General features: G+C 49.2%; 1 protein-coding gene across 2 annotated transcripts in view; it reads left to right on the top strand.

Moving 5' to 3' along the window:
• The window catches only part of LOC132571058 (oocyte zinc finger protein XlCOF6-like), a 64,610-nt gene extending 42,596 nt beyond the window's left edge, over positions 1 to 22,014 (top strand). Inside the window, exons 2-3 of one of the 2 annotated variants that reach the window (XM_060237696.1) lie at positions 12,080 to 12,207; positions 18,933 to 22,014. In XM_060237696.1, the coding sequence (XP_060093679.1) occupies positions 12,177 to 12,207; positions 18,933 to 21,493 (2,592 nt within the window). In that variant the 5' untranslated portion in view covers positions 12,080 to 12,176 and the 3' untranslated portion in view covers positions 21,494 to 22,014. The remainder of the gene's footprint in view (positions 1 to 12,079; positions 12,208 to 18,932) is intronic. The other variant, XM_060237695.1, reaches the window with a different exon arrangement.
• The last annotated feature ends 2,554 nt before the right edge of the window (positions 22,015 to 24,568 follow it).

The following is a 24,568-nucleotide window of genomic DNA, read 5'->3' as shown; positions in this document are numbered from 1 at the left end:
TGCTGGAATGGCCTTGGGCCAGCCATAGCTTTCGCAGGAGTTGTCCTTGAAAGGGCAGCAGCTGTGAGAGCCTTCTCAGCCCCACCCACCTCACAGGGTGTCTGTTGTGGGGGTGGGGAAGGTAAAGGAGAATGTGGCCGCTCTGAGATTCAGAGTATAGGGTGGGATATAAATCCAATATCATCATCTCTGTGTTTCTGTAAAGCCCTTCTGCCAGATCATTTGTGGAAATGCCGTTTGGGAAGGTGGAGGACTTGAAGGGCATTTTGCTCCCCTGTTTCCATGGCGTTCAGCTGAATCTCGCTGATTCACTTAAAAGCCGAAGGGGATTGCTGGAAAGAAGCAAGTTTAACACAGTCGCAAAGCAGGCTGTCTTCTAGCTCAGCCTAGCAGAACGATTGGTCCCTTCCTTTGACAACATCTTATTTGGACGCTTGGATCCATTTCATGGTGACATCAGAACTAGGCTACTGCAATGCACTACACCAGGGGTGGCCAAACTGTGGCTCAAGAGCCACGTGTGGCTCTTTCCCACATGATGTGTGGCTCTTGAAGTCCCCACCGCCCCATCGGCCAGCTTGGAGAACTCATTTGTCTCTTTAAGTCATGTCTCCAAGCCAAGCCAGTCACGGCTTGGAGAATGCTTTTAAAGTTGCTTTATTTCCACCTCTCTCTTAGATTCATAGAATCAGAAGGTACCTCTAGGGTCATCTAGTCCAACCCCCTGCACAATGCAGGAAACTCGCAAACACCTCCCCCTAAATTCACAGGATCTTCATTGCTGTCAGATGGCCACCTAGCATCTGTTTAAAAACCTCCAAGGAAGGAGAGCCCACCACCTTTCATCCCTTCCCTCCCATCTATTCCTTTCTCCCTCTCTCCCTCCCTCGTCGTGCGGCTCTCAAACATCTGATGTTCATGATTTGTGGCTCTCAAACGTCTGATGGTTATTCTATGTGGCTCTTGCATTAAGCAAGTTTGGCCACCCCTGCACTTTACATTGGTCCTCCCCTCAAAAGGAATTTGGGAACTCCAGTCGGTGCAGAATGCTGCAGCACAGCTATTATCAGCAACTAGGTGGAGCATGCATGCCTGAAACTCCCGTTCAGCCAGTTTTGGGGTAGTGGTTAAGGGCATGGTCTATAACCTGGGAGAGCCAGATTTGACTCCCCGCTCCTCCACTTGCAGCTGCTGGAATGGCCTTGGGTCAGCCGTAGCTCTCACAGAGGCTGTCCTTGAAAGGGCAGCTGCTGTGAGAGCCCTCTCCAGCCCCACCCACCTCACAGGGTGTCTGTTGTGGGGGAGGAAGGGAAAGGAGATTGTAGGCTCCTCTGAGCCTCTGTCCTTGAAAGGGCAGCTGCTGTGAGAGCCCTCTCCAGCCCCACCCACCTCACAGGGTGTCTGTTGTGGGGGAGGAAGGGAAAGGAGATTGTGAGCCGCTCTGAGCCTCTGTCCTTGAAAGGGCAGCTGCTGTGAGAGCCCTCTCAGCCCCACCCACCTCACAGGGTGTCTGTTGTGGGAGAGGAAGGTAAAGGAGATTGTAGGACGCTCTGAGCCTCTGTCCTTGAAAGGGCAGCTGCTGTGAGAGCCCTCTCCAGCCCCACCCACCTCACAGGGTGTCTGTTGGTGAGGAAGAAGATAAAGGAGATTGTAAGCCACTCTGAGAGAAGGGCGGGGTATAAATCTGCAGTCTTCTTCTGCTTTCACCTGCGGAGTGACCTTGGCTGAGTCACAGTTCTTGTAGTGGTTAAGCACACAGACTCTAATCTGGGAGAGCTCTGGGTTTGATTCCCCCCTTGCACCTGCTGAATGGCCTTGGGGGCAGCCATAGCTTTCGTAGGAGTTGTCCTTGAAAGGGCAGCTGCTGTAAAGAGCTCTCTCAGCCCCACCTACCTCACAGGGTGTCTGTTGTGGGGGAGGAAAGTAAAGGAGATTGTGACCGCTCTGAGATTCAGAGTATAGGGTGGGATATAAATCCAATAATAATCATCATCATCATCCTCCACATGCACCTACTATGTGACCTTGGGTCAGCCACAAGTTCTCTCAAAGCTGTTCTGCTCAAGAGCAGTTTCTGGGAGAGCTCTCTCAGCCCCCACCCCACCCCCGCCTCACAGGGTGCCTGTTGGGGAGAGAGGAAGGGAAAGGAGACTGTAAACTGCTCTGAGACTCTGAGTGAAGGGTGAGGTATAATTCCCCTCTCCTCTCCTCTTTCTGCAGTCACTGCCCATCAATTACTGGGCTCAAGTTAAAGGAGGGGCTGTCTCATACCAAGTCCTCCATGGCCTTGGAGCCTCAAACCTGCAAAACAATCTCTTTCCTTTGGGGACGGATGGTGGCTCAGTGGCTTGGTAAGCAGAAGGTCCCCAGTTCAATCCTCGGCATCTCCCAACTAAAAAGGGTCCAGGCAAGTAGGCGTGAAAAAACTCAGATTGAGACCCCGGAGAGCCACTAAAGGGGAGGGACGGTGGCTCTGTGGTAGAGCATCTGCTTGGTAAGCAGGAGGTCCCAGGTTCAATCCCCCGGCATCTCCAACCAAAAAGGGTCTAGGCAAGTAGGCATGAAAAAACCACAGCTTGAGACCCTGGAGAGCTGCAGCCAGTCTGAGTGGGCAATACTGACTTTGATGGACTGAAGAGGGTCTGATTCAGTAGAAGACAGGTTCATGTGTTTCTTATGCTCTGCCATGAGGGCTTCACTTGTCTGAGCAAGGACTTCTGTAGGTCCCACTCTGCACACAGACAGGATCAATAAAGACCTATATATGCACCGTCTCCTTTGAGATCCCCACATTGTGGTATCGCCTTCCTGAGGGGGTCACAAAGGCATCCATTGTCCTGCTTTCCCTCAAATTACGGACAATTCAGTTATTCAGGAGGGCTTTTCTACACAGGCAACAGGCACTGTCCAAAATTATACACAGAGAAATTCGTAGAAGACGGTAGATTTGTACCCCACCTTTCTCTCTGAATCAGAGTCTCAGACCGGCTCACAATCTCCTTTACCTTCCTCCCCCACAGTAGACACCCTGTGAGGTGGGTGGGGCTGAGAGAGCTCTGACAGAAACGGCCCTTTCCAGGACAACCTCTGCAAGAGCTATGGGTGACCCAAGGCCATTCCAGCAGCCGCAAGTGGAGGAGTGGGGAATGAAATCCGGTTCTCCACCTGGAGGTTCTCCACCCATAGGCCTGGCAGCACCCTCTGGGTGACTTGATGCCACCTGACTGGCATGAGTTAACTACCTAGCTGCTGGGCCCCCCATGACAGCCACTGTTACTTGGCAAATTCCTGGAGATTTGAGGGGTGGAGCCTGGAAAAGGTGGGTTTGAGGGTGGGATTTGACAGGTGCATTGCCATAGACTCCACCCTCCAAACCAGCCATTTCCTCCTTGGGAATCACTCTTGCCAATCCCCAGGTAAGGGCTGGAGGTCACTCAGAATTACAGCTGTTCTCCAGATGGCAAAGATCAGCTGCCCTTGAGGTGGGAGGGGAGTGAATGCCTGCCCTTGTGAGGGTGGGAAGACAGCAATGGGGGGGGGGGGCACTTGCCCAGAGCTGCTTTCTAGAGCCCATTGTATTTTTCCGCACAATGGGCCCTATTCCTAGTACATAAATAAATGTCTTAATTCATTAGCTGCCTTGGTGGCCACTGTAGGGGCAGAAAGGCAGGGAATCTGGATTTTGTAATTTAAAATAACTGAAAATAAATTCTCAGCTGTGGTGGTTGTAGGTGGGCCAGAAAGGACCCCCAGGTGTGATCGTGTGGGATGAGTTATAGAAGCCCTTTGGCTGCTACACATGAAAAGCGTTTGGGGTATTGCTTCATATCCCTCTGCCATTTTCCTGGTTCATTGTGTCCCCGTTTTATGTTTTTACTGTATAATCTTTATCGAATTCTATCAGATGCTATGCAATAAACATTGTTAGAGAGTATAGTCATTGTCGTTTTTAGTGTTAATTTTTAATTATTTATTGCTAATACAGTTGTTAATTATTTACTGTTAATACAAAAAGTATTGAAATAAAAGTATTACTACAAATTATATTTACAATAGCAAGTGTTTATAGGGTATAACAAGTTCTTACTTAGTAAAGAGTTCTTCTAAGAAATAAATCAAGGAAGAAGAAGATATTGGATTTACATACCGCCCTCCGCTCCAAAGAGTCTCAGAGTGGCTCACAATCTCCTTTCCCTTCCTCCCCCACAACAGACACCCTGTGAGGTGGGTGGGGCTGGAGAGGGCTCTCACAGCAGCTGCCCTTTCAAGGACAGAGGCTCAGAGCGGCCTACAATCTCCTTTCCTTCCTCCCCCACAACAGACACCCTGTGAGGTGGGTGGGCTGGAGAGGGCTCTCACAGCAGCTGCCCTTTCAAGGACAGAGGCTCAGAGCGGCCTACAGTCTCCTTTCCCTTCCTCCCCACAACAGACACCCTGTGAGGTGGGTGGGGCTGGAGAGGGCTCTCACAGCAGCTGCCCTTTCAAGGACAGAGGCTCAGAGCAGCCTACAGTCTCCTTTCCCCTTCCTCCCCCACAACAGACACCCTGTGAGGTGGGGTGGGGCTGGAGAGGGCTCTCACAGCAGCTGCCCTTTCAAGGACAGAGGCTCAGAGCGGCCTACAATCTCCTTTCCCTTCCTCCCCCACAACAGACACCCTGTGAGGTGGGTGGGGCTGGAGAGGGCTCTCACAGCAGCTGCCCTTTCAAGGACAGAGGCTCAGAGCGGCCTACAATCTCCTTTCCCTTCCTCCCCCACAACAGACACCCTGTGAGGTGGGTGGGGCTGGAGAGGGCTCTCACAGCAGCTGCCCTTTCAAGGACAACCTCTGCCACAGCTATGGCTGACCCAAGGCCATGCTAGCAGGTGCAAGTGGAGGAGTGGAGAATCAAACCCGGTTCTCCCAGATAAGAGCCCGCACACTTAACCACTACACCAAACTGTCTCTCCATGAATGAAAACATAGTATTGTTTGAGTTGAAAAGTAATTACTGGGAACCAAGGAAAAATATTTTTTTTCTCATAAGATTACAGTGATGTGTTTTAATAACAGCTATATGCTAACTTGCAATAAATAGAATCCTCCCAGATTTTGCTGTACCAACTTTGCAATGAAGGTAATTGTGCATCTTTCCACTTTTCAGCTAATAATGTTTCGGCAATTGATAAGAGCAGTACTAACCATTTCTTTTTTGTGTCATCCTGCAATGTTTGTGTTCACAATAGTTGAAATTGTGTCCCCCTGTTAATCCACACAGCTCCCCTGCCTAACTTGGAGAGGTTTCATGCTTCTCTGCCCCTTCCCCTCTGCCAAGTTATTGCGCAGAGCTGTTGCCAAATGTGTCCAGCCTGCTGAGGACCACTGTTCCCTCTAAGCTGAGTTAGAGTGAGCTAGCTCACAGATTTTAGCCTCCAGCTCACACCTTTTTGTCTTAGCTCAGGAGGATGACCCCAGAGCACAGTAATTTATTCCGTAGCTCACAAGAGCCAGTTTGGTGTAGTGGTTAAGTGTGCGGACTCTTATCTGAGAGAACCTGGTTGATTCCCCCCACTCCTCCACTTGTAGCTGCTGGAATGGCCTTGGGTCAGCCATAGCTCTGGCAGAGTGGAGGGCAGGATATAATCCAGTATCTTCTTCTGCAACTTTAATGCCAAGTAGCTCACATATGAACATATGAAGCCGCCTTATACTGAATCAGATTCTCGGTCCATCAAAGTCAGTATTGTCTACTCAGACTGGCAGCGGCTCTCCAGGGTCTCAAGCTGAGGTTTTCACACCTATTTTCCTGAACCCTTTTTTAGTTGGAGATGCCAGGGATTGAACCTGGGACTTTCTGCTTGCCAAGCAGATGCTCTGTCACTGAGCCACCGTCCCTCCCCCTCACGAAGTAGAATTTTTGCTCACAAGACTCCACAGCTTAGAGGGAACACTGCTGAGGAGGTGTCTGCAGTGGTTAAGCCCTTACCAGTCATTTTCTCCTGGGCGTCAACTGACATCCTCACAGAGATTTCACTGGGTCAGCAGTGTTTGTAAGCCCAAAGGCTCATGGTTTCCCGGAGCTTCTCTTTCACCCCTCCCACAATTTATTGAATTTTGAAATTGTTATTGAGTGTGCCTATATGTGTGCTTTCATGGTCCTGAGAGGAAGAGTTAACAAAGCAGGAGGGTTTTGGGGGTTTTTTGTATGTGTGTATTTTGTTCATGTGTGAGAGCCAGTTTGGTGTAGCGGTTAAGTGTGCAGACTCTAATCTGGGAAACCTGGGTTTGATTCCTCCACTTGCACCTGCTAGCATGTCCTTGGGTCAGCCATAGCTCTGACAGAGGTTGTCCTTGAAAGGGCAGCTGCTGTGAGAGTCCTCTCAGCCCCACCCACCTCACAGGGTGTCTGTTGTGGGGGAGGAAGGGAAAGGAGACTGTAGGCCGCTCTGAGCCTCTGTCCTTGAAAGGTCAGCTGCTGGGAAAGCCCTCTCCAGCCCCACCCACTTCACAGGGTGTCTGTTGTGGGGAAGGAAGGGAAAGGAGATTGTAGGCCGCGCTGAGCCTCTGTCCTTGAAAGGGCAGCTGCTGTGAGAGTCCTCTCAGCCCCACCCACCTCACAGGGTGTCTGTTGTGGGGGAGGAAGGGAAAGGAGACTGTAGGCCGCGCTGAGCCTCTGTCCTTGAAAGGGCAGCTGCTGTGAGAGCCCTCTCCAGCCCCACCCACCTCACAGGGTGTCTGTTGTGGGGGAGGAAGGGAAAGGAGACTGTAGGCCACTCTGAGCCTCTGTCCTTGAAAGGGCAGCTGCTGGGAAAGCCCTCTCCAGCCCCACTCACCTCACAGGGTGTCTGTTGTGGGGGAGGAAGGGAAAGGAGATTGTAGGCCGCTCTGAGCCTCTGTCCTTGAAAGGGCAGCTGCTGTGAGAGTCCTCTCAGCCCCACCCACCTCACAGGGTGTCTGTTGTGGGCGAGGAAGGGAAAGGAGATTGTAGGCCGCTCTGAGCCTCTGTCTTTGAAAGGGCAGCTGCTGTGAGAGCCCTCTCCAGCCCCACCCACCTCACAGGGTGTCTGTTGTGGGGGAGGAAGGGAAAGGAGATTGTAGGCCGCTCTGAGCCTCTGTCCTTGAAAGGGCAGCTGCTGTGAGAGCCTTCTCCAGCCCCACCCACCTCACAGGGTGTCTGTTGTGGGGGAGGAAGGGAAAGGAGATTGTAGGCCGCTCTGAGCCTCTGTCTTTGAAAGGGCAGCTGCTGTGAGAGCCCTCTCCAGCCCCACCCACCTCACAGGGTGTCTGTTGTGGGGGAGGAAGGGAAAGGAGATTGTAGGCCGCTCTGAGCCTCTGTCCTTGAAAGGGCAGCTGCTGTGAGAGCCCTCTCCAGCCCCACCCACCTCACAGGGTGTCTGTTGTGGGGGAGGAAGGGAAAGGAGACTGTAGGCCACTCTGAGCCTCTGTCCTTGAAAGGGCAGCTGCTGGGAAAGCCCTCTCCAGCCCCACTCACCTCACAGGGTGTCTGTTGTGGGGGAGGAAGGGAAAGGAGATTGTAGGCCGCTCTGAGCCTCTGTCCTTGAAAGGGCAGCTGCTGTGAGAGTCCTCTCAGCCCCACCCACCTCACAGGGTGTCTGTTGTGGGCGAGGAAGGGAAAGGAGATTGTAGGCCGCTCTGAGCCTCTGTCTTTGAAAGGGCAGCTGCTGTGAGAGCCCTCTCCAGCCCCATACACCTCACAGGGTGTCTGTTGTGGGGGAAGAAGGGAAAGGAGATTGTAGGCCGCTCTGAGCCTCTGTCTTTGAAAGGGCAGCTGCTGTGAGAGCCCTCTCCAGCCCCACCCACCTCACAGGGTGTCTGTTGTGGGGGAGGAAGGGAAAGGAGATTGTAGGCCACTCTGAGATTCAGAGTGGAGGGTGGGATATAAATCCAATATCTTCTGTATGTGTGCCTGGAAGTCATAGCTGAGAGCCAGTTTGGTGTAGTGGTTAAGTGTGCAGACTCTTATCTGGGAGAACCAGGTTTGATTCCCCACTCCTCCACTTGCACCTGCTAGCATGGCCTTGGGTCAGCCATAGCTGTGGCAGAGGTTGTCCTTGAAAGGGCATCTGCTGTGAGAGCCCTCTCCAGCCCCACCCACCTCACAGGGTGTCTGTTGTGGGGGAGGAAGGGAAAGGAGATTGTAGGCCACTCTGAGATTCAGAGTGGAGGGTGGGATATAAATCCAATATCTTCTGTATGTGTGCCTGGAAATCATAGCTGAGAGCCAGTTTGGTGTAGTGGTTAAGTGTGCAGACTCTTATCTGGGAGAACCAGGTTTGATTCCCCACTCCTCCACTTGCACCTGCTGGAATGGCCTTGGGTCTGCCATAGCTTTCGTAGGAGTTGTCCTTGAAAGGGCAGCTTCTTTCAGAGTTCTCTCAGCCCCACCTACCTCACAGGGTGTCTGTTGTGGAGGAGAAAGATAGAGGAGATTGTGACCACTCTGAGATTCAGAGTATAGGGCGAGATATATATCCAATATCATCATCATCTCCTGGTGATTCCTGCTGGGCTTGGATGTTCAGAGAGGTAGCTTCATATTGCCTGCCTCTGCATCCTGACGCTGGTATTCCTTGGTAGTCTCTCATCCAACTATTTGCCAGGGTCAGCCCTGCTTAGCTTCTAAAATTTGATGAGATTGGGCTTGCTTGGGCTATCCAGGTCAGGCAACGAAGCAGGGTTCAAACAAGCAAGTGAACAAGGGAGTCTTGGCCAGGGGTGTCAAACATGCGGCCCAGGGGACGAATCAGGCCCCCAGAGGGTTCCTATCAGGTCCCCAAGCAACTGGCTGTCATCTGCTTGCTTCCCCTTCTCTCTTGCTTCCTTCTGCAAACCAGCTTGCTCTGCAAGGTTTGCTCAATCACACGGGAGCTACAGAGCAAAGCCTCTATTTTCTCCATTGACTGAGGCTCCTCCCTTGGGGAGGAAGGGGGGGGGAGGCAGAGCTTGCTTTGACTGGCTCTCTCAATCGCACAACAGAGCTACTGAGCCAAGCCACTCTTCCTTCTAAGATGAGAGCCAGTTTGGTGTAGTGGTTAAGTGTGTGGACTCTTATCTGGGAGAACCAGGTTTGATTCCCCACTCCTCCACTTGCACCTACTGGGATGGCCTTGGGTCAGCCATAGCTCGGGCAGAGGTTGTCCTTGAAAGGGCAGCTGCTGTGAGAGCCCCCTCAGCCCCACACACCTCACAGGGTGTCTGTTGTGGGGGAGGAAGGGAAAGGAGATTGTAGGCCACTCTGAGCCTCTGTCCTTGAAAGGGCAGCTGCTGTGAGAGCCCTCTCCAGCCCCACCCACCTCACAGGGTGTCTGTTGTGGGGGAGGAAGGGAAAGGAGATTGTGAGCCACTCAGTAGAGGGCGGGATATAAATCCAATATCATCTTCTTCTTCTATTGGCTGAAGCTCCTCCCCCAGTCCCCTGGGGAGGGAAGGAAAGAGCCAGTTTCCTTTTCCCCATTCCATGGATCCCATGGGAGAAATTGTGTTTGTGTTCTTTATTAAGTTTATATCTCTGCTACCTAATCTAAATTAGGAACACACGCAGCCTGCCCGACAAGGCCTCATTTATGTCAGATCCGGCCCTCATAACAAACGAGTTTGAGACCCTTGCTCTAGGCTAACAATCTTTCTTCCTCAGTCTGCCTTTCAGGCAGTGGACAGGTGGTGTTTAGCCATAGTCTTTGCAGAGGTGTGGAAAGGGCGGCTTGCACCTCAAGTTCAGGCAGAGATGAGCAGAAGAAGATACTGGGTTTTTACCCCGCCCTCCACTCTGAATCAGAGACCGATTTCCCATTCACGCTGTCGGCCAATTTCACACTATCTGCCTCGGGGGCTGCAGCAAGCATCGGTGTTTTCACGCAGCAAACATAAACTGGTTTTTAGCGGTTTCTGTTTGCTGCACGAAAACGACGCTTACTGCAGCCCTGGGACAGATAGTGTGAAATCGGAAGGAAGTCCCGCTGAGAAGACAAACGTGAGAGCGGCGTAAGGTGAGTGGGAAATCGGTCTCGGAATCTCAGAGCAGCTCACAATCTCCTTTACCTTCCTCCCCAACAACAGACACCCTGTAAGGTGGGTGGGGCTGGTCACCGCACCTCAAAAAAGATATTATAGCATTGGAAAAAGTGCAGAGAAGGGCAACTAGAATGATTCAAGGGTTGGAGAACGCTTTCCCTGTGAAGAAGAGGTTGAAACTCTTGGAGCTCTTTAGCTTGGAGAAGTGTCGACTGAGGGGTGACATGATAGAGGTTTGAAAGATTATGCATGGGATGGAGAAGGTAGAGAAAGAAGCCCTTTTCTCCCTTTCTCACAACACAAGAACTTGTGGGCATTCAATGAAATTGAATGGATAGAAGGTTAGAATGGATAGAAGGAAGTCCTTCTTCACCCAAAGGGTGATTAACATGTGGAATTCACTGCCACAGGAGACAACTTCAAGAGGGAATTGGATAAATATATGGAGCAGAGGTGTCAAGATCCCTTGTGAGTTTGTAATGCTTTATTCTCTTACTGTCTGTACTGAAACACCTGCTATGCTGCTTGAAAAACGAAAGTATGTAGGCCTTCTTACACTGTCTGTCCTTCAAGGTCAGTCCTATCTGTTAGAATGTGTTGCTAACAAATACTGTGCTTTGAGAATGTCTGCCTTGTTACAATTGAGTTTGGTGTAGTGGTTAAGTGTGTGGGAGAACCGGGTTTGATTCCCCCCTCCTCCACTTGCAGCTGCTGGAATGGCCTTGGGTCAGCTATAACTCTGGGAGAGGTTGTCCTTGAAAGGGCAGCTGCTGTGAGAGCCCTCTCCAGCCCCACCCACCTCACAGGGTGTCTGTTGTGAGGGGAGAAGACATGGGAGATTGTAAGCCGCTCTGAGTCTCTGATTCAGGGAGAAGGGCGGGGTATAAATCTGCAATTCTTCTGCTGCTGTTTTAAACTTATCTTGTGCGGAAGTAACATCTAACTGCTTATATATACCATCACCTGTATCCCGCCTTAATTTCACTACTGGCTTTGCCAATGGTACTATCCTGTCTTAAAATAAACGCTAATCCTATTCAAATGGAGAGTCGTTATTATTGAAGATAGTCATAGACCTGACAAGAGGTCCATCAGTGGCTATTAGCCACAAAGTATTGATGGAGCCCCGTGGCGCAGAGTGGTAACGCTGCAGTACTGCAGTCGGAGCCCTCCGCTCACAACCTGAATTTGATCCCAGCGGAAGCTGGTTCAGATAGCCGAGTCCAGGTTGACTCATCCTTCCATCCTTCTGAGGTGGGTAAAAGGAGTACCCAGCTTGCTGGGGGGAAAGTGTAGATGACTGGGGAAGGCAATGGCAAACCACCCCGTAAAAAGTCTGCCGTGAAAACGTTGTGAAAGCAACGTCGCCCCAGAGTCGAAAACGACTAGTGCTTGCACAGGGGACTACCTTTACCTTTATAGATGGAACTCTCTTTTCTGGGGCAGTGATGCTCTGTATCCTTGGTGCTTGGGTGGGGGGGCACAGTGAGAGAGCTTCTAGTGACCCGGTCCCACTGGTGGGCCTCCTGATGGCACCTGTTTTTTTTGCCCATTGTGTGACACAGAGTGTTGGACTGGAGGGGCCATTGGCCTGATCCAACATGGCTTCTCTTATGCTCTTATGTGACACAGAGTGCTGGGCTGGATGGGCCATTGGCCTGATCCAACAAGGCTTCTCTTATGTTCTTATGTGACACAGAGTGTTGGACTGGATGGGCCATTGGCCTGATCCAGCATGGCTTCTCTTACATTCTTATGTTCTCTCAGAAGCTGCTCTTTCAAGGACAACCTCTGCCAGAGCTATGGCTGACCCAAGGCCATTCCAGCAGCTGCAAGTAGAGCAGTGGGGAATCAAACTCGGTGCTCCCAGAGAAAAGTCCACGCCCTTAACCCTCCCTCCTTTCACAGAGGGACTTTTGCTCCTGTAGCTGCTGCAGGCGCCTGAGGGAAGGAGGTTCTAAGTGCCACGCCCCTTTGCCTATGCCAAGCTCTGCAATGGACTGCCCTCTTCCAGAGTACAGTGTCTGCCTGGCATGATCTCTGATGAAGGAACCTGCTTTTTCTTTCAGCGCCCCTTTTCCTTTGAGGAGGTGACCGTGTGTTTCAGCAAAGCTGAGCCGGCGCTGCTGGAGTTGAGCCGAAGAACTCTCTACAAGGGAAGTCACAATGGAGAACTATGGGAGCTCGGCGTTTCTGGGTAAGGATGTCTCATAGGTGCCAAAGGTGCAAATGGCTGCCATTCAGGGGTTGTTTCGTCGAAAAATAGGTGGCAGAGGTCATTGCGTTTGATATTTTTTTTATTAATTTTGAAGCATATAAATAAATATGAATATGCATCTAAAATCTTACGGAAACAAGCTAATGCAAGCACAAATACTTACATATGCATAATGAAATATCATAGAAGGACGTAAACTGTGTAGATGTAACAAAACGCGGCTGACTAAGTATAAAAGATATCTCTTTCCACGGAGAGAGGTCAGGATTTATGCAGAATTAAAAGTGCGGCGGTAATTTCTGTATCAGAATACAGCCAATCAAGATAAACATATATTACTATAAATAATAATAAGGCATCGATATGAGTGTTTAACTAAATATGCAGATTATTCCAAAATTACTGTTAGGTGCGCGGAGCTTATTAGCATAACTCATTAGCATATGCTCCCCCCCCCCCAGCCAAAAGCAACCCGATGCAAGAAAGGAGAGCCCCAGGCAAGAGAGACCTGCTTGGGCTGGCTAGAGATCCAGCCAGCCCAAGCAGGCCTCGCTCACCTGGGGCTCTCTTGGGCCGTCCTCCCCCCGCCCCCCATCAAAATGCCAGCAGGCCATCCGCCACCCAAAATAACATAAGCAGGGCTCTTTTTTTTTTTTTTTGCAGCAGGAGCTCCCTGATGTAGCCCATCCTTCAAGAGTTTACAGAGCTCTTAGTGCAGGGCCTACTGTAAGCTGCAGGAGGATTGGCTACTTCAGGGGGCAGGGCCTAATATGCAAAGGAGTTCCTGCTACAAAAAAAAAGCCCTGCACATAAGAAGTGGAGAAAGGGTGGGGCAGGCTTCTCCAGGGGTTAATGAGGGCTGCTGGGGGTGTGGCAAAGCCCCTGGTGGCTGACTGGCTGGCCGTTCTAATCCAGGGATTGTTATGCAGCTGCACCTGCTATTCAGAGGACATTCCCTCTGCACGCTCGTCAGTGGGCAAGAGAGGAATGCCTTGGCCACGGAGGAGGGCCGGCTGGACCGCCTCCTTCGTGGCCCAGTAGTCCAAAGGAGACGTTTCCTGCGACTCGTTGGGCTCCGGAAGATAGTCCCTCGCCATCGCAGCACCCGTCTCCGCTCTCAGGGGCCTACCGCTCCCAGAGAGGCCAACGAGCCACCCAATGAGTGTCATCTCGGCACTCTTCTTGGCGTGAGCCTGGTGGGAGACACTGCCTAGCCGGGGAGGTTGGGGACGAACAGCAGCGGAAGTGGCAGATGAGCTGCTTCCACCCCGCTCCGCCTCAGCTGTCGGCACTGGGCCCGCCCTGACTCTGCAGCGCTCGACCTTCTGGGAGAGCTCGTCTCGCCAGCGATCGAGCTTGTTGGCCCGCTTGGCGATCGTGCCCTTAAGGTGCGGATCTAACATGGTCGCCATCATATAGACCGTATCCTGGGTGAAAGTCTGAAAGCGGGCCTCAAGCCCTTCCTGCAGCCTAACAACCAGGGCGTGCACCACTGGAAGAATGTCTGCACGGCCTTGAGCTGGGACTAGAAACAAGGCCAGGTCCTCACAGGCCATGTGGACCGTAGGGACGACCAGCACGATGCTCGGTTATAATGGACAATGTAGGTGGGGAGGAGGAGGAGGGGGAACCCTCAGAAAGGTTCAGGAGCTGTGCTCCTGTGAGCTCCGGCTGATTCCGAGGCCTGCTGGGATGAGGCATAAATCAAACTGCTGCTCACGACTACCTCGTTTTCAGGCCTGGCTCACTGCTTGTACCCTGTTGGGCAGTTGGGGCAGCAGGGAAAGGGAGAATTCAGCATTGTCAGGGAGGGTAACCGAATATATCCGAAAAGGATCTCGGGGTCTTAGTGGACCATACGCTGAACGTGAGTCAACAGTGTGATGCGGCGGCTAAAAGGGCAAATGCAATCGTGGGCTGCATCAGCAGAAGTATAGCGTTCAGATCACGCGAGGTGACGGTATTTCTTTACTCTTGCTCTGGGAAGACCTCACCTGGAATATTACGTTCAGTTTGGGGCACCATATTTTAAGAAGGATCTAGACAAGGGTCCAGAGGAGGGCAGCGAAGATGGTGAGGGGTCTGGAGACCAAGTCCTATGAGGAAAGGTTGAAGGAGCTGGGCATGTTTAGCCTGGAGAGGAGGCGGCTGAGAGGATCACCATCTTCAAGGACTTGAAGGGCTGTCATCTAGAGGATGGTGTGGAATTGTTTTCTGTGGCCCCGGAAGGTAGGACCAGAAGCAATGGGTTGAAATTAAATCAAAAGAGTTGCCGGCTCAACATTAGGAAGAACTTACTGACCGTTAGAGCGATTCCTCAGTGGAGCAGGCTTCCTCAGGAGGTGGTGGGCTCTCCTTCCTTGGAGGTTTGTGCAGGGGGTTGGACTAGATGACCCCTGGGGTCCCTTCCAACTCTATGATTCTGTGAAGCCACCTGGCTGGCCCCAGGGCATCTAAGGCAAGTGTTGTGGCCATCGCAAGCCAGAGAGGGCTGTCCTGGTCTGCAGCTAAGGAGGGGCTCAGAAGCAACGTTCCCTCTAAGCTTCAGAGTTCCCTCTAAATTGGAGAGCCAATTTGGTGTAGTGCTGAAGTGCACGGACTCTTATCTGGGAGAACCGGGTTTGATTCCCCACTCCTCCACTTGCAGCTGCTGGAATGGCCTTGGGTCAGCCATAGCTCTCACAGAGCTGTCCTTGAAAGGGCAGCTTCTAGGAGAGGTCTCTCAGCCCCACCCAACTCACAGGGTGTCTGCTGTGGGGGAAGACAATAAAGGAGTTTGTAAGCCACTCCGAGACTCTGATTCAGAGAGAAGGGTGGGGTATAAATCTACTGTCTTCTTGAGAGCCAGTTTGGTGTAGTGGTTAAGTTTGCAGACTCTTGTCTGGGAGAACCGGGGTTTGCTTCCCCACTCCTCCACTTGCAGCTGCTGGAATGGCCTTGGGTCAGCCATAGCTCGAGCAGAGCTTTCCTTGAAAGGGCAGCTTCTGCGAGAGCTCTCTCAGCCTCACCCACCTCCCAGGGTGTCTGCTGTGGGGGAGGAAGATAAAAGAGATTGTGAGCCACTCTGAGATTCGGCGTGGAGGGCGGGATACAAATCCCATACCACCTTCATCTTCTGAGCAACAATTCTACTTTGTGAGCTACTAGCATTAAAGTTGTGAGCTGCTGCATCAATGTTTGAGTGTGTTTGAATTGCCAAGTTGAGTTACAGGACGGTTTTCACGGGGGCAGTTAACATATGAACATATGAAGCTGCCTTATACTGAATCAGACCCTCGATCCATCAAAGTCAGTATAGTCTGCTCAGACTGGCAGCGGCTCTCAAGCTGAGGTTTTCATGCCTACTTGCCTGGACACTTTTTAGTTGGAGACGTTGGGGATTGAACCTGGGATCTTCTGCTTACCAAGCAGATGCTCTACCACTGAGCCACTGCCCCTCCCAAGCTTTACCACTCTGCGCCACGGGGCAGAATCAAATAGGAACTTTTAAATTATATTTATATCATGCTGCCTCTCAACATCAAGTATTCTCTGTTTCACCACCATTTTGGCTTGATCGTAGGGGTGTGTTGCCCAGATCACTCACGCACGTCCACCCAAGTAGCTAGCAAAAGTATCCTCCTCCTACCAAAGAGAAAATATGCCAGGATTGTAAACCTATGTCTATCAGGGTCGAGGTATACACCCAACACTCAAGAAATGAAGATGTGAAGGTTTGGAGATACCCTTCACTCAGAGCAGCTTACAATTCCCTTCCCTGCCTCTCCCCACAACCCACACCCTGTGAAGTAGGTGGGGCTGAGAGAGCTCTGAGAGAACTGAGACTGAACCAAAGTCACCCAACAGCTGCATGCAGAGGAGTGGGGAATTGAGCCCCGTTCTCCAGATTAGATTCTGTCACTCTTAACCGCTATACCAAACTGGCTCTCTGAAGCAGGGGTGTCAAACATGCGGCCTGGGGGCCAAATCAGGCCCCCAGAGGGCTCCTATCAGGACCTTGAGCAACTGGCTGTCATCTGTTTCCTTCTCCCTTTCCTTCTGCATCACAGCTTGCTTTACAAGGCTTGCTCAATCGCACAGGTGTTACAGAGCAAAGCCTCTATTTTCTCCATTGGCTTAGGCTCCTTCCTTGGGAAGGAAGGGGGGAAGCAGAGCTTGCTTTGCCAGGCTCACTCAATAACGCAGCAGAGCTACTGAGCCAAGCCTCTCTTCTTTCTATTGGCTGAGGCTCCTCCCCCTCCTGGTCCCCCGGGGAAGGAAGGAAAGAACCAGAGCTTCCTTTGTCCAGTTCCCTGGATCCCACAGGAGAAATACAGAGAAAGCACCTTTAAGACCACGAGTGCTAATGTTTTAAGCATGTTTTATTTTTAGTTTTTTTAAATCTTTAATTGTGTTTGTCTGTGTCCTTTACAAAGTTTATTTCTCAGCTACCTAATCTTAATTAGGTACACACATGGCCTGGCCCCAACATGGCCCAGCCCGACAATCTCTCTGTCAGATTCGGCCCTCAAAACAAATAAGTTCGACACCCCTGCTCTAAAGGAGATGAGCTTCCTAAACAGCAACAGCAAAAAAATTAAATGTATTAAGTTAACAGAAAGGGGAACCAGGTTAGGTCAGGAAAATAAAAGCGCGGGCACTACAAAAAGGAAATAAATGCACATGTGAAGTGCAAGAACAGTATAAACCAGGGGTGGGGAATAGTGGCTCTCCACATGTTTTTTTGCCTACAGCTCCCATCAGCCCCAGCCATTGGCCATGCTGGCTGGGGCTGATGGGAGTTGTAGGCAAAAAACGTCTGGAGAGCCACTGTTCCCCGCCCCTGGTTTAAACTCTTTCCCTCAGTTAGGGCAGGTCTCGTCTTTCAATCGGAGGGACTCACTGTACCAGAACAGAAGCAATTGTGTGAGACAAGAAAAAACAGCGCATGACCTTACCAAGAATATTTCATAAATGATTAATGCAACACTCCTCGTAATAATTTATAGAAAATTCAATAAAGTTTTATCCATCGATTTATGCGATATAGATTTGCTTTTTTCCTCCTTTTCAACAAGATGCTTGTGCCAAGAAATAATTGCTAGTTCATAAATTATTTGTTTGCAACTGGAATCAATAGAAGGACATCGGGACCACTACCTCAGCGGTCCTAGCTCATTTAAAAAAACCTGTTTCAAAAAACCTTCTTTAGGGAGGTATTAAGAACATAAGAGAAGCCATGTTGGATCAGGCCAATGGCCCACCCAGTCCAACACTCTGTGTCACATAAGAATATAAGAGAAGCCATGTTGGATCAGGCCAATGGCCCATCCAGTCCAACACTCTGTGTCACATAAGAACATAAGAGAAGCCATGTTAGATCAGGCCAATGGCCCATCCAGTCCAACACTCTGTGTCACAGAAGAACATAAGAGAAGCCATGTTGGATCAGGCCAATGGCCCATCCAGTCCAACACTCTGTGTCACATAAGAACATAAGAGAAGCCATGTTGGATCAGGCCAATGGCCCATCCAGTCCAACACTCTGTGTCACAGAAGAACATAAGAGAAGCCATGTTGGATCAGGCCAGTGGCCCATCCAGTCCAACACTCTGTGTCACACAGTGGCCAAAAAACCCAGGTCCCATCAGGAGGTCCATCAGTGAGGCCAGGACACTAGAAGCCCTCCCACTGTGCCTCCCCCCAAGCACCAAGAATACAGAGCATCACTGCCCCAGACAGAGAGTTCCAACAATGCCCTGTGGCTAATAGCCACTGATGGACCTCTGCTCCATATATTTACCCAATCCCCTCTTGAAGTTGGCTATGCTTGTAGCTGCCGCCGCCACCTCTTGTGGCAGTGAATTCCATGTGTTAATCACCCTTTGGGTAAAGATATACTGTATTTTTTGCTCCATAAGATGCACTTTCCCCCCCCAAAAAAGTGGGGGGGAAAGTGTGTGCGTCTTAAAGAGCGAATACTGCAAAAAATTCACACAAACGCCTCTAAAAACTAGGTGCGTCTTATGGTCAGGTGGTACTTCCTTTTATCCGTTCTAACCCAGCTGCTCAGTTCTTGTATTGTGAGAAAGGAAGAAAAGTACTTGTTTCTCTACCTTCTCTATCCCATGCATAATTACTGATTATGCATGATTAGAGATTAGTGATCATCCCGTATCTCCATAACATTCCAAACCTAAGAGCAATACATACATTGACTATATAGTTGTACATTATGCCATATTAAATTACAATGCAATACAAATATATAGTGATATTGTCACTGGCACTTTACTCATCACTTGGTACTGTCTGGGAGAACCGGGTTTGATTCCCCACTCCTCCACTTGCACCTGCTGGAATGGCCTTGGGTCAGCCATAGCTCTGGCAGAGGTTGTCCTTGAAAGGGCAGCTGCTGGGAGAGCCCTCTCCAGCCCCACCCACCTCACAGGGTGTCTGTTGTGGGGGAGGAAGGGAAAGGAGATTGTAGGCCTCTCTGAGCCTCTGTCCTTGAAAGGGCAGCTTCAGTGAGAGCCCTCTCAGCCCCACCCACTTCACAGGGTGTCTGTTGTGGGGGAGGAAGGGAAAGGAGATTGTGAGCCGCTTTGTGATTCCGAGTGGAGGGTGGGATATAAATCCAATATGATCATCTTTTAAGGAAAGCAAGCGCAAATCAGACCTCCTCCTGTGGGTGCTAATGGGATCTCTCTCTGTCTTTATTCCAGCAGGGGATGATCAGAGGGACGAGGAGAATGGGGAATTGCATCTTCTGTCTCCAGATGAAGTCAAGACTGAAGACCTGAGAGAAGATTTTGGGAATCAAGAAATACCCAAGGAAGACCCAGTCAAGAAGAAGGATGAACCTATTTCTTGCCAAGAGGAGGATTTCCATGAAGTAATTCACGTGGTGGAGGAAACGTACCCGTGCTTGGAATGTGGAATGGACTTCTTAGATGAAACCCAATATAATATCCATTTGCAAATGCACAGTGGAATGGAGACCCCTCAATGCCTGGAGTGTGGAAAGAGCTTCCTTGATAGAGCAGAACTAATTAGCCACCTAAGAACCCATGCAGGAGAGAAGCATTATAGTTGCTCAGACTACGACGAGAGTTTCTCACAGGAGTCTGACTTTATTGAGCACCAAAGCATTCATTCAGGAGAGGAACCATCAATCAGTTCAGAGAGTGGAATGGCATTCTCTGATGGAAAGCAGGAAAATCTACATTTCCCAAGGAATACCATAATGAAGGCATATAAATGCTTTCAATGTGGAAGGTACTTCAAATACAGGTCACAGCTCCTTGTGCACCAAGCAATACACACGGAGGAGAAATCGTTCGAATACTCCGAATGTGAAAAGAGATTGAGTGACAACAGCAATTTCAGTTTCAATCTTCAACAGCATCTAAGAACCTATACAGGCGAGAAGCCTTTTGAATGCTCAGTATGTGGAAAGAAATTCAGTCTGAGAAACGAACTTCTACAGCATCAAACAACACACACAGGGGACAAATCGTTTGAATGCGCAGAGTGTGGAAAGAGATTCAGTTACAAACGTAGTCTTAAACAGCACCTAATAATCCACAGAGATTACAATCCTTTTGAATGCCCAGAGTGTGGAAAGAAATTCATTCAGAACAGCCATCTTCAGCTACATCTAAGATCCCATACAGGAGAGAAACCTTTTGAGTGCTCAGTGTGTGGGAAGAGATTCAGCAACACAGGTGGCCTTCAAAAGCACTTACGAGTCCACACAGGGGAGAAACCTTTCGAATGCTCAGAGTGTGGAAAGAGATTCACTCTGAGTGGCGACCTGCAACAGCATCTACGAACCCACACAGGGGAGAAACCTTTTGACTGCTCAGAGTGCGGAAAGAGATTCAGTTGGTGCAGTGATTTGCAACAGCATCTAAGAACCCATACAGGAGAGAAACCTTTTGAATGTTCAGAGTGTGGAAAGGGTTTCATTCGGAACAGCCATCTACAGCGGCATCTAAGAACCCACACAGGGGAGAAACCTTTTGAATGCTCAGTGTGTGGGAAGAGATTCAGTCAGTCGTGCAATCTTCAGCTTCACCAAAGATCCCACACAGGTGAGAAACCTTTTGAATGTTCAGTGTGTGGAAAGAAATTTGGTGAGAAGGGGAGTCTTCGCAAGCATCAGAGATCGCACACAGGGGAGAAACCTTTTGAATGCTTACTGTGTGGAAAGAGATTCAGTCACAGTAGCACTTTTCAATTGCATCAAAGACTCCACACAGGGGAGAAACCCTATGAATGTTCAGTATGTGGAAAGAGATTCAATCAGAGTGGCCATTTGCTACAGCATCAAAGAACCCACCCCGGTGTGGAACATTATGAATGCTCAGAGTGTGGAAAAAAATTCAGCTTCCCTGACAGTCTTCAACGGCATGAAAAAACCCACTTAGAGGAAAAACTTTTTGAATGCTCAGAGTGTGGGATGAAATACAGTCGGAGTTACAACCTTCAGCAGCACCTAAGAATACACAATGGTGAGAAACCTTTTGAATGTTTGGCCTGTGGAAAGAAATTCAGTCAGCGTTCCAATCTTCAGCGGCATCTGAGAACCCACACAGGGGAGAAGCCTTTTGAATGCTCAGAGTGTGGAACAAGATTCACTCAGAGTAGCCATCTGCAGCAGCATCTACGAATCCACACTGGGGAGAAACCTTTTGACTGCTCAGAGTGCGGAAAAAGATTCAGTCGGAGCAGCGAACTCCAACAGCATCTAAGAACCCACACAGGAGAGAAACCTTTTGAATGTTCAGAGTGTGGCAACAAATACAGTCAGCGATGCGAACTTCAAGAGCACCTAAGAATCCACATAGGGGAGGAACCTTTTGAGTGCTCAGAGTGCGGAAAGAGGTTCCGGTTACCTAGCAGTCTTCAAAGACATCAAATAATCCACACAGGGGAGAACCTTTTTGAATGCGCACAGTGCGGAAGGAAATTCAGTCGAAGTTATGACCTTCGGCAGCACCTAAGAATCCACAATGGTGAAAAGCCTTTTGAATGTTTGGATTGTGGGAAAGGATTCAGTCAGAGTTCCAATCTTAAGCGGCATCAGAGAACCCACACAGGGGAGAAACCTTTTGAGTGCTCAGAGTGTGGGAAGAGGTTCACTCAGAGTGGCCATCTGCAACACCATCTAGGAACCCACACAGGCGAGACAGCTTTTGAGTGCTCAGATTGGTTCGAGAAGTTCACTGAGAGTGACAGTCTTCACGAGGATCTAGGAACTCACACAGAGGAAGAAACCTGAGTGCTCAGAGCGTAGAAACAGATTCCATCACAGTGGCAATCTTGTACTGCAGAGAACCCACACAGGGGAGAAACTTTCTGAATGCTAACAGCACAGAAAGAAATTCACATTGTCAGTTTTCAAAGACAGCAGATAATCCACTCAAGGGATAAACTTTTTGAGTGCTCTGAGTATGGACAGAAATTCAGTCTGAATGAGTCTTCAGCAGTATCTAAGAACCCATCCAAGGAGAAACCAATGTTCTGTTTAGCTTGTGAAAAGCGCTTTTCTCTCCTTTCACTTGAAAAAGACAACCACAGACCCTAGAAAGGGTTGAACTCAAATAGATTTTACATGGAAGAAAGCAAGGATGTGTTCTGAGGGTGGAAAGTGATTCAAGACCAGCCCATATCTCTTTAACCACTGAGGAATTCACACAGGAGAGGAACCTCATAAATGCTCACTGTATAGCAAGAGCTTGAGGCAGAGACCCAGCCTTCCTGTTTGTAGGATAATAAACACAAGGGCAAAACTTTCCTATAGTGGATTCTGGTGAGGCTCTTCTTTAAGTGCCCAGGTGTTGGTGGCTCAGAAATGCTCCAAAAGTAGATATAGGAAGAAGAGCCTTTTTAGTGGTTGCCCTCCTTCAGTCATCTGCCAAACAATACTCCCTCTAAGCTGTGGAGTCTTGTGAGCAAAAATTCTACTTTGTGATCTAGTGGCATTAAAGTTGTGAGCTCCTGCATAAATTAGTTTGCTCTGGGGCCATTTTTCCTGAGCGAAAACAAAAACGAGTGCGTTGCAGGTTAAAAAACTGTTTGCTAGCTCACACTAACTCAGCTTAGAGGGAACACTGCTTCCAAGCTACTTCTGACATCTTCAAAACTGGCAAAAAACCCAGGCCTGTTTTCCAAACTCTGTGATGAAATAGACACATCAAGGATAGCAGATGTCTGTGGATAGATTTTAGGTGGTCCATGAACTTGGATGGGGGGGCAGAAATTACCTCTTTATTTTCACTACCCTCTGGCTGAAATTCAGCATTTCTTTCCATTATGAAAGTAGGCAACCAACCACAGTAGTATTAGCAGTACCTGTCGTAAAGAAAATAGTTCCTTGAAAACTTTGACCTTTGTAAAAATCTTTGGTTCAGGCTGCAAGAGTGGCCTAGAGAGTGTTCCCGGAAGACCGTTGGAGGCCTAGAACAAACCGACCTTGCTAGATAGATAAGATGCAGCTGGGCATGAGAGAAGATGTAGCTTGCACTGACTAACAGTTAACGTTCCAAACAATTGAGACCTTTGTGAGCGAGGCACCCAAATTGCAGGAAGTTTCATTTCTCTTCCCCCTGGTCAAGTCACACCATAGATCACATGGTCAGCAATACAGAGTTACATCGTCTCTCAGGGTTCTGATTGGCTCAACAGAACTTGAACCAATTTGGGCCCCTCACCGTAAAGACAATTTGCTTTTGCCAGTTAGTAGCTTTTAGCTTCTTAGCCATTTTTCCTTGATGGTGATTGTTTAGGGTTGCCAGGTTTAATTCAAGAAATATCTAGGGACTTTGGGGGTGGAGCCAGGAGCAAGGCTGCGGCAAGCACAATTGAACTCCCAAAGGGAGCTCTGGTCATCACAATTAAAGGGACTGCACACCTTTTAAATGCTTTCCCTCCTTTGGAAATAATGGATAGAGGCACCTTCTTTGGGGGCTCATAGAATTGGACTCCCTGGTCCAATCTTTTTGAAACTTGGGGATTTCTTATAGGAGAGGCAACTGATGCTATGCTGAAAATTTTGTGCCTCTACCTCTAAAAACAGCCCTCCCTAGAGCCCCAGATACCCATGGATTGATTCTCCATTATACTCTATGGGGACTGGTCTCCATTGGGAATAATGGAGTTCCCAGCAGACATTTCCCCCCCCACACACTGCTTTCTGATAACTCTAAAGCAGGGAGAGGGTCTCCGAACCATGGAATCCCCTGCCCCCAGCTGGGGATTGTAGCAACCAAGAGTCACACAGAAAGTGGAACTGGAAACAAAAACCCCAAGGCTCTGTGTATAAACGCCTCTTCACGATGTCAACACAGTATTCCAGAAATGCACCCAAAAATTATTTTGTATAATAAAGCTTTACTTCTCACAGTGTGCCCAAGCACACAGGTAGTACTAGAGAATAACAAAATTCCAATTTGTACACTTATAATATTCCACCGATGGGAATAACGAAAATTCCAAATGACATTTTAATAATCCGCTCAACCTGTACAGCTACAGGCAAAACCGATTTAACGTCCTGTTTCGCATATCAGCTTTTTCTGGCTTCTGAAATCACGATCAATAAATACACTTTCCACTTATCCACAGCACTGTGCTCCACACTCAATCTCACACTTTTGTCATTTGGAATTTACATTATTACCATTGGCAGAATATTATAAGTGTACAAATTGGAATTTTGTTATTCTCTAGCAATACCTGTGTGCGTGGGCACCCTGAGAAGCAAAACTTTATTATTATACAAAATAATTTTTTGGGTGCATTTTTGGAATACTGTGTTGACATCGTGAAGAGGCGTTTATACACAGAGCCTTTGGGTTTTTGTTTGCAGTCCACCAGTTACTTTGCTCCTGGGAGCCATCTTGATTGATTGCTTGCTTGCATGGGCCATACAGCTTGCTGACCCTCAGGTATGTTTGGAGAATGAGGGCCGCTTTGCTGCTGTAACCTTAAGCCTGAGTTGGATTAACATCTGGTAACGTGGAATCTTGTTTGTATTAGCTAGTGCCTTAATGGATTAGGGTTTTTATTTTCCCTCACAGTCTTGTCTCTGAACTATTTTTTTGCACCTTAATAAAAAAAATAGCTGTATTTTTTCCGTTGTGGTTTTTGCCTTCACTGACCTCAAATCTAATTCCAGAGCCTTGATCCAGTGACCACCTGGTTTGGTGTAGTGGTTGCGTGTGTGGACTCCTATCTGGGAGAACCAGGTTCGATTCCCCACTCCTCCGCTTGCTGCTGCTGGAATGGCCTTGGGTCAGCCATAGCTCTTGCAGAGCTGTCCTTGAAAGGGAAACTTCTGTCAGAGCTTTCTCAG

This window comes from Heteronotia binoei, chromosome 5 (genome assembly GCF_032191835.1).
Source record: "Heteronotia binoei isolate CCM8104 ecotype False Entrance Well chromosome 5, APGP_CSIRO_Hbin_v1, whole genome shotgun sequence".
Taxonomy (NCBI): domain Eukaryota; kingdom Metazoa; phylum Chordata; class Lepidosauria; order Squamata; family Gekkonidae; genus Heteronotia; species Heteronotia binoei.
This window is presented reverse-complemented; position numbering and strand designations above follow the sequence as displayed.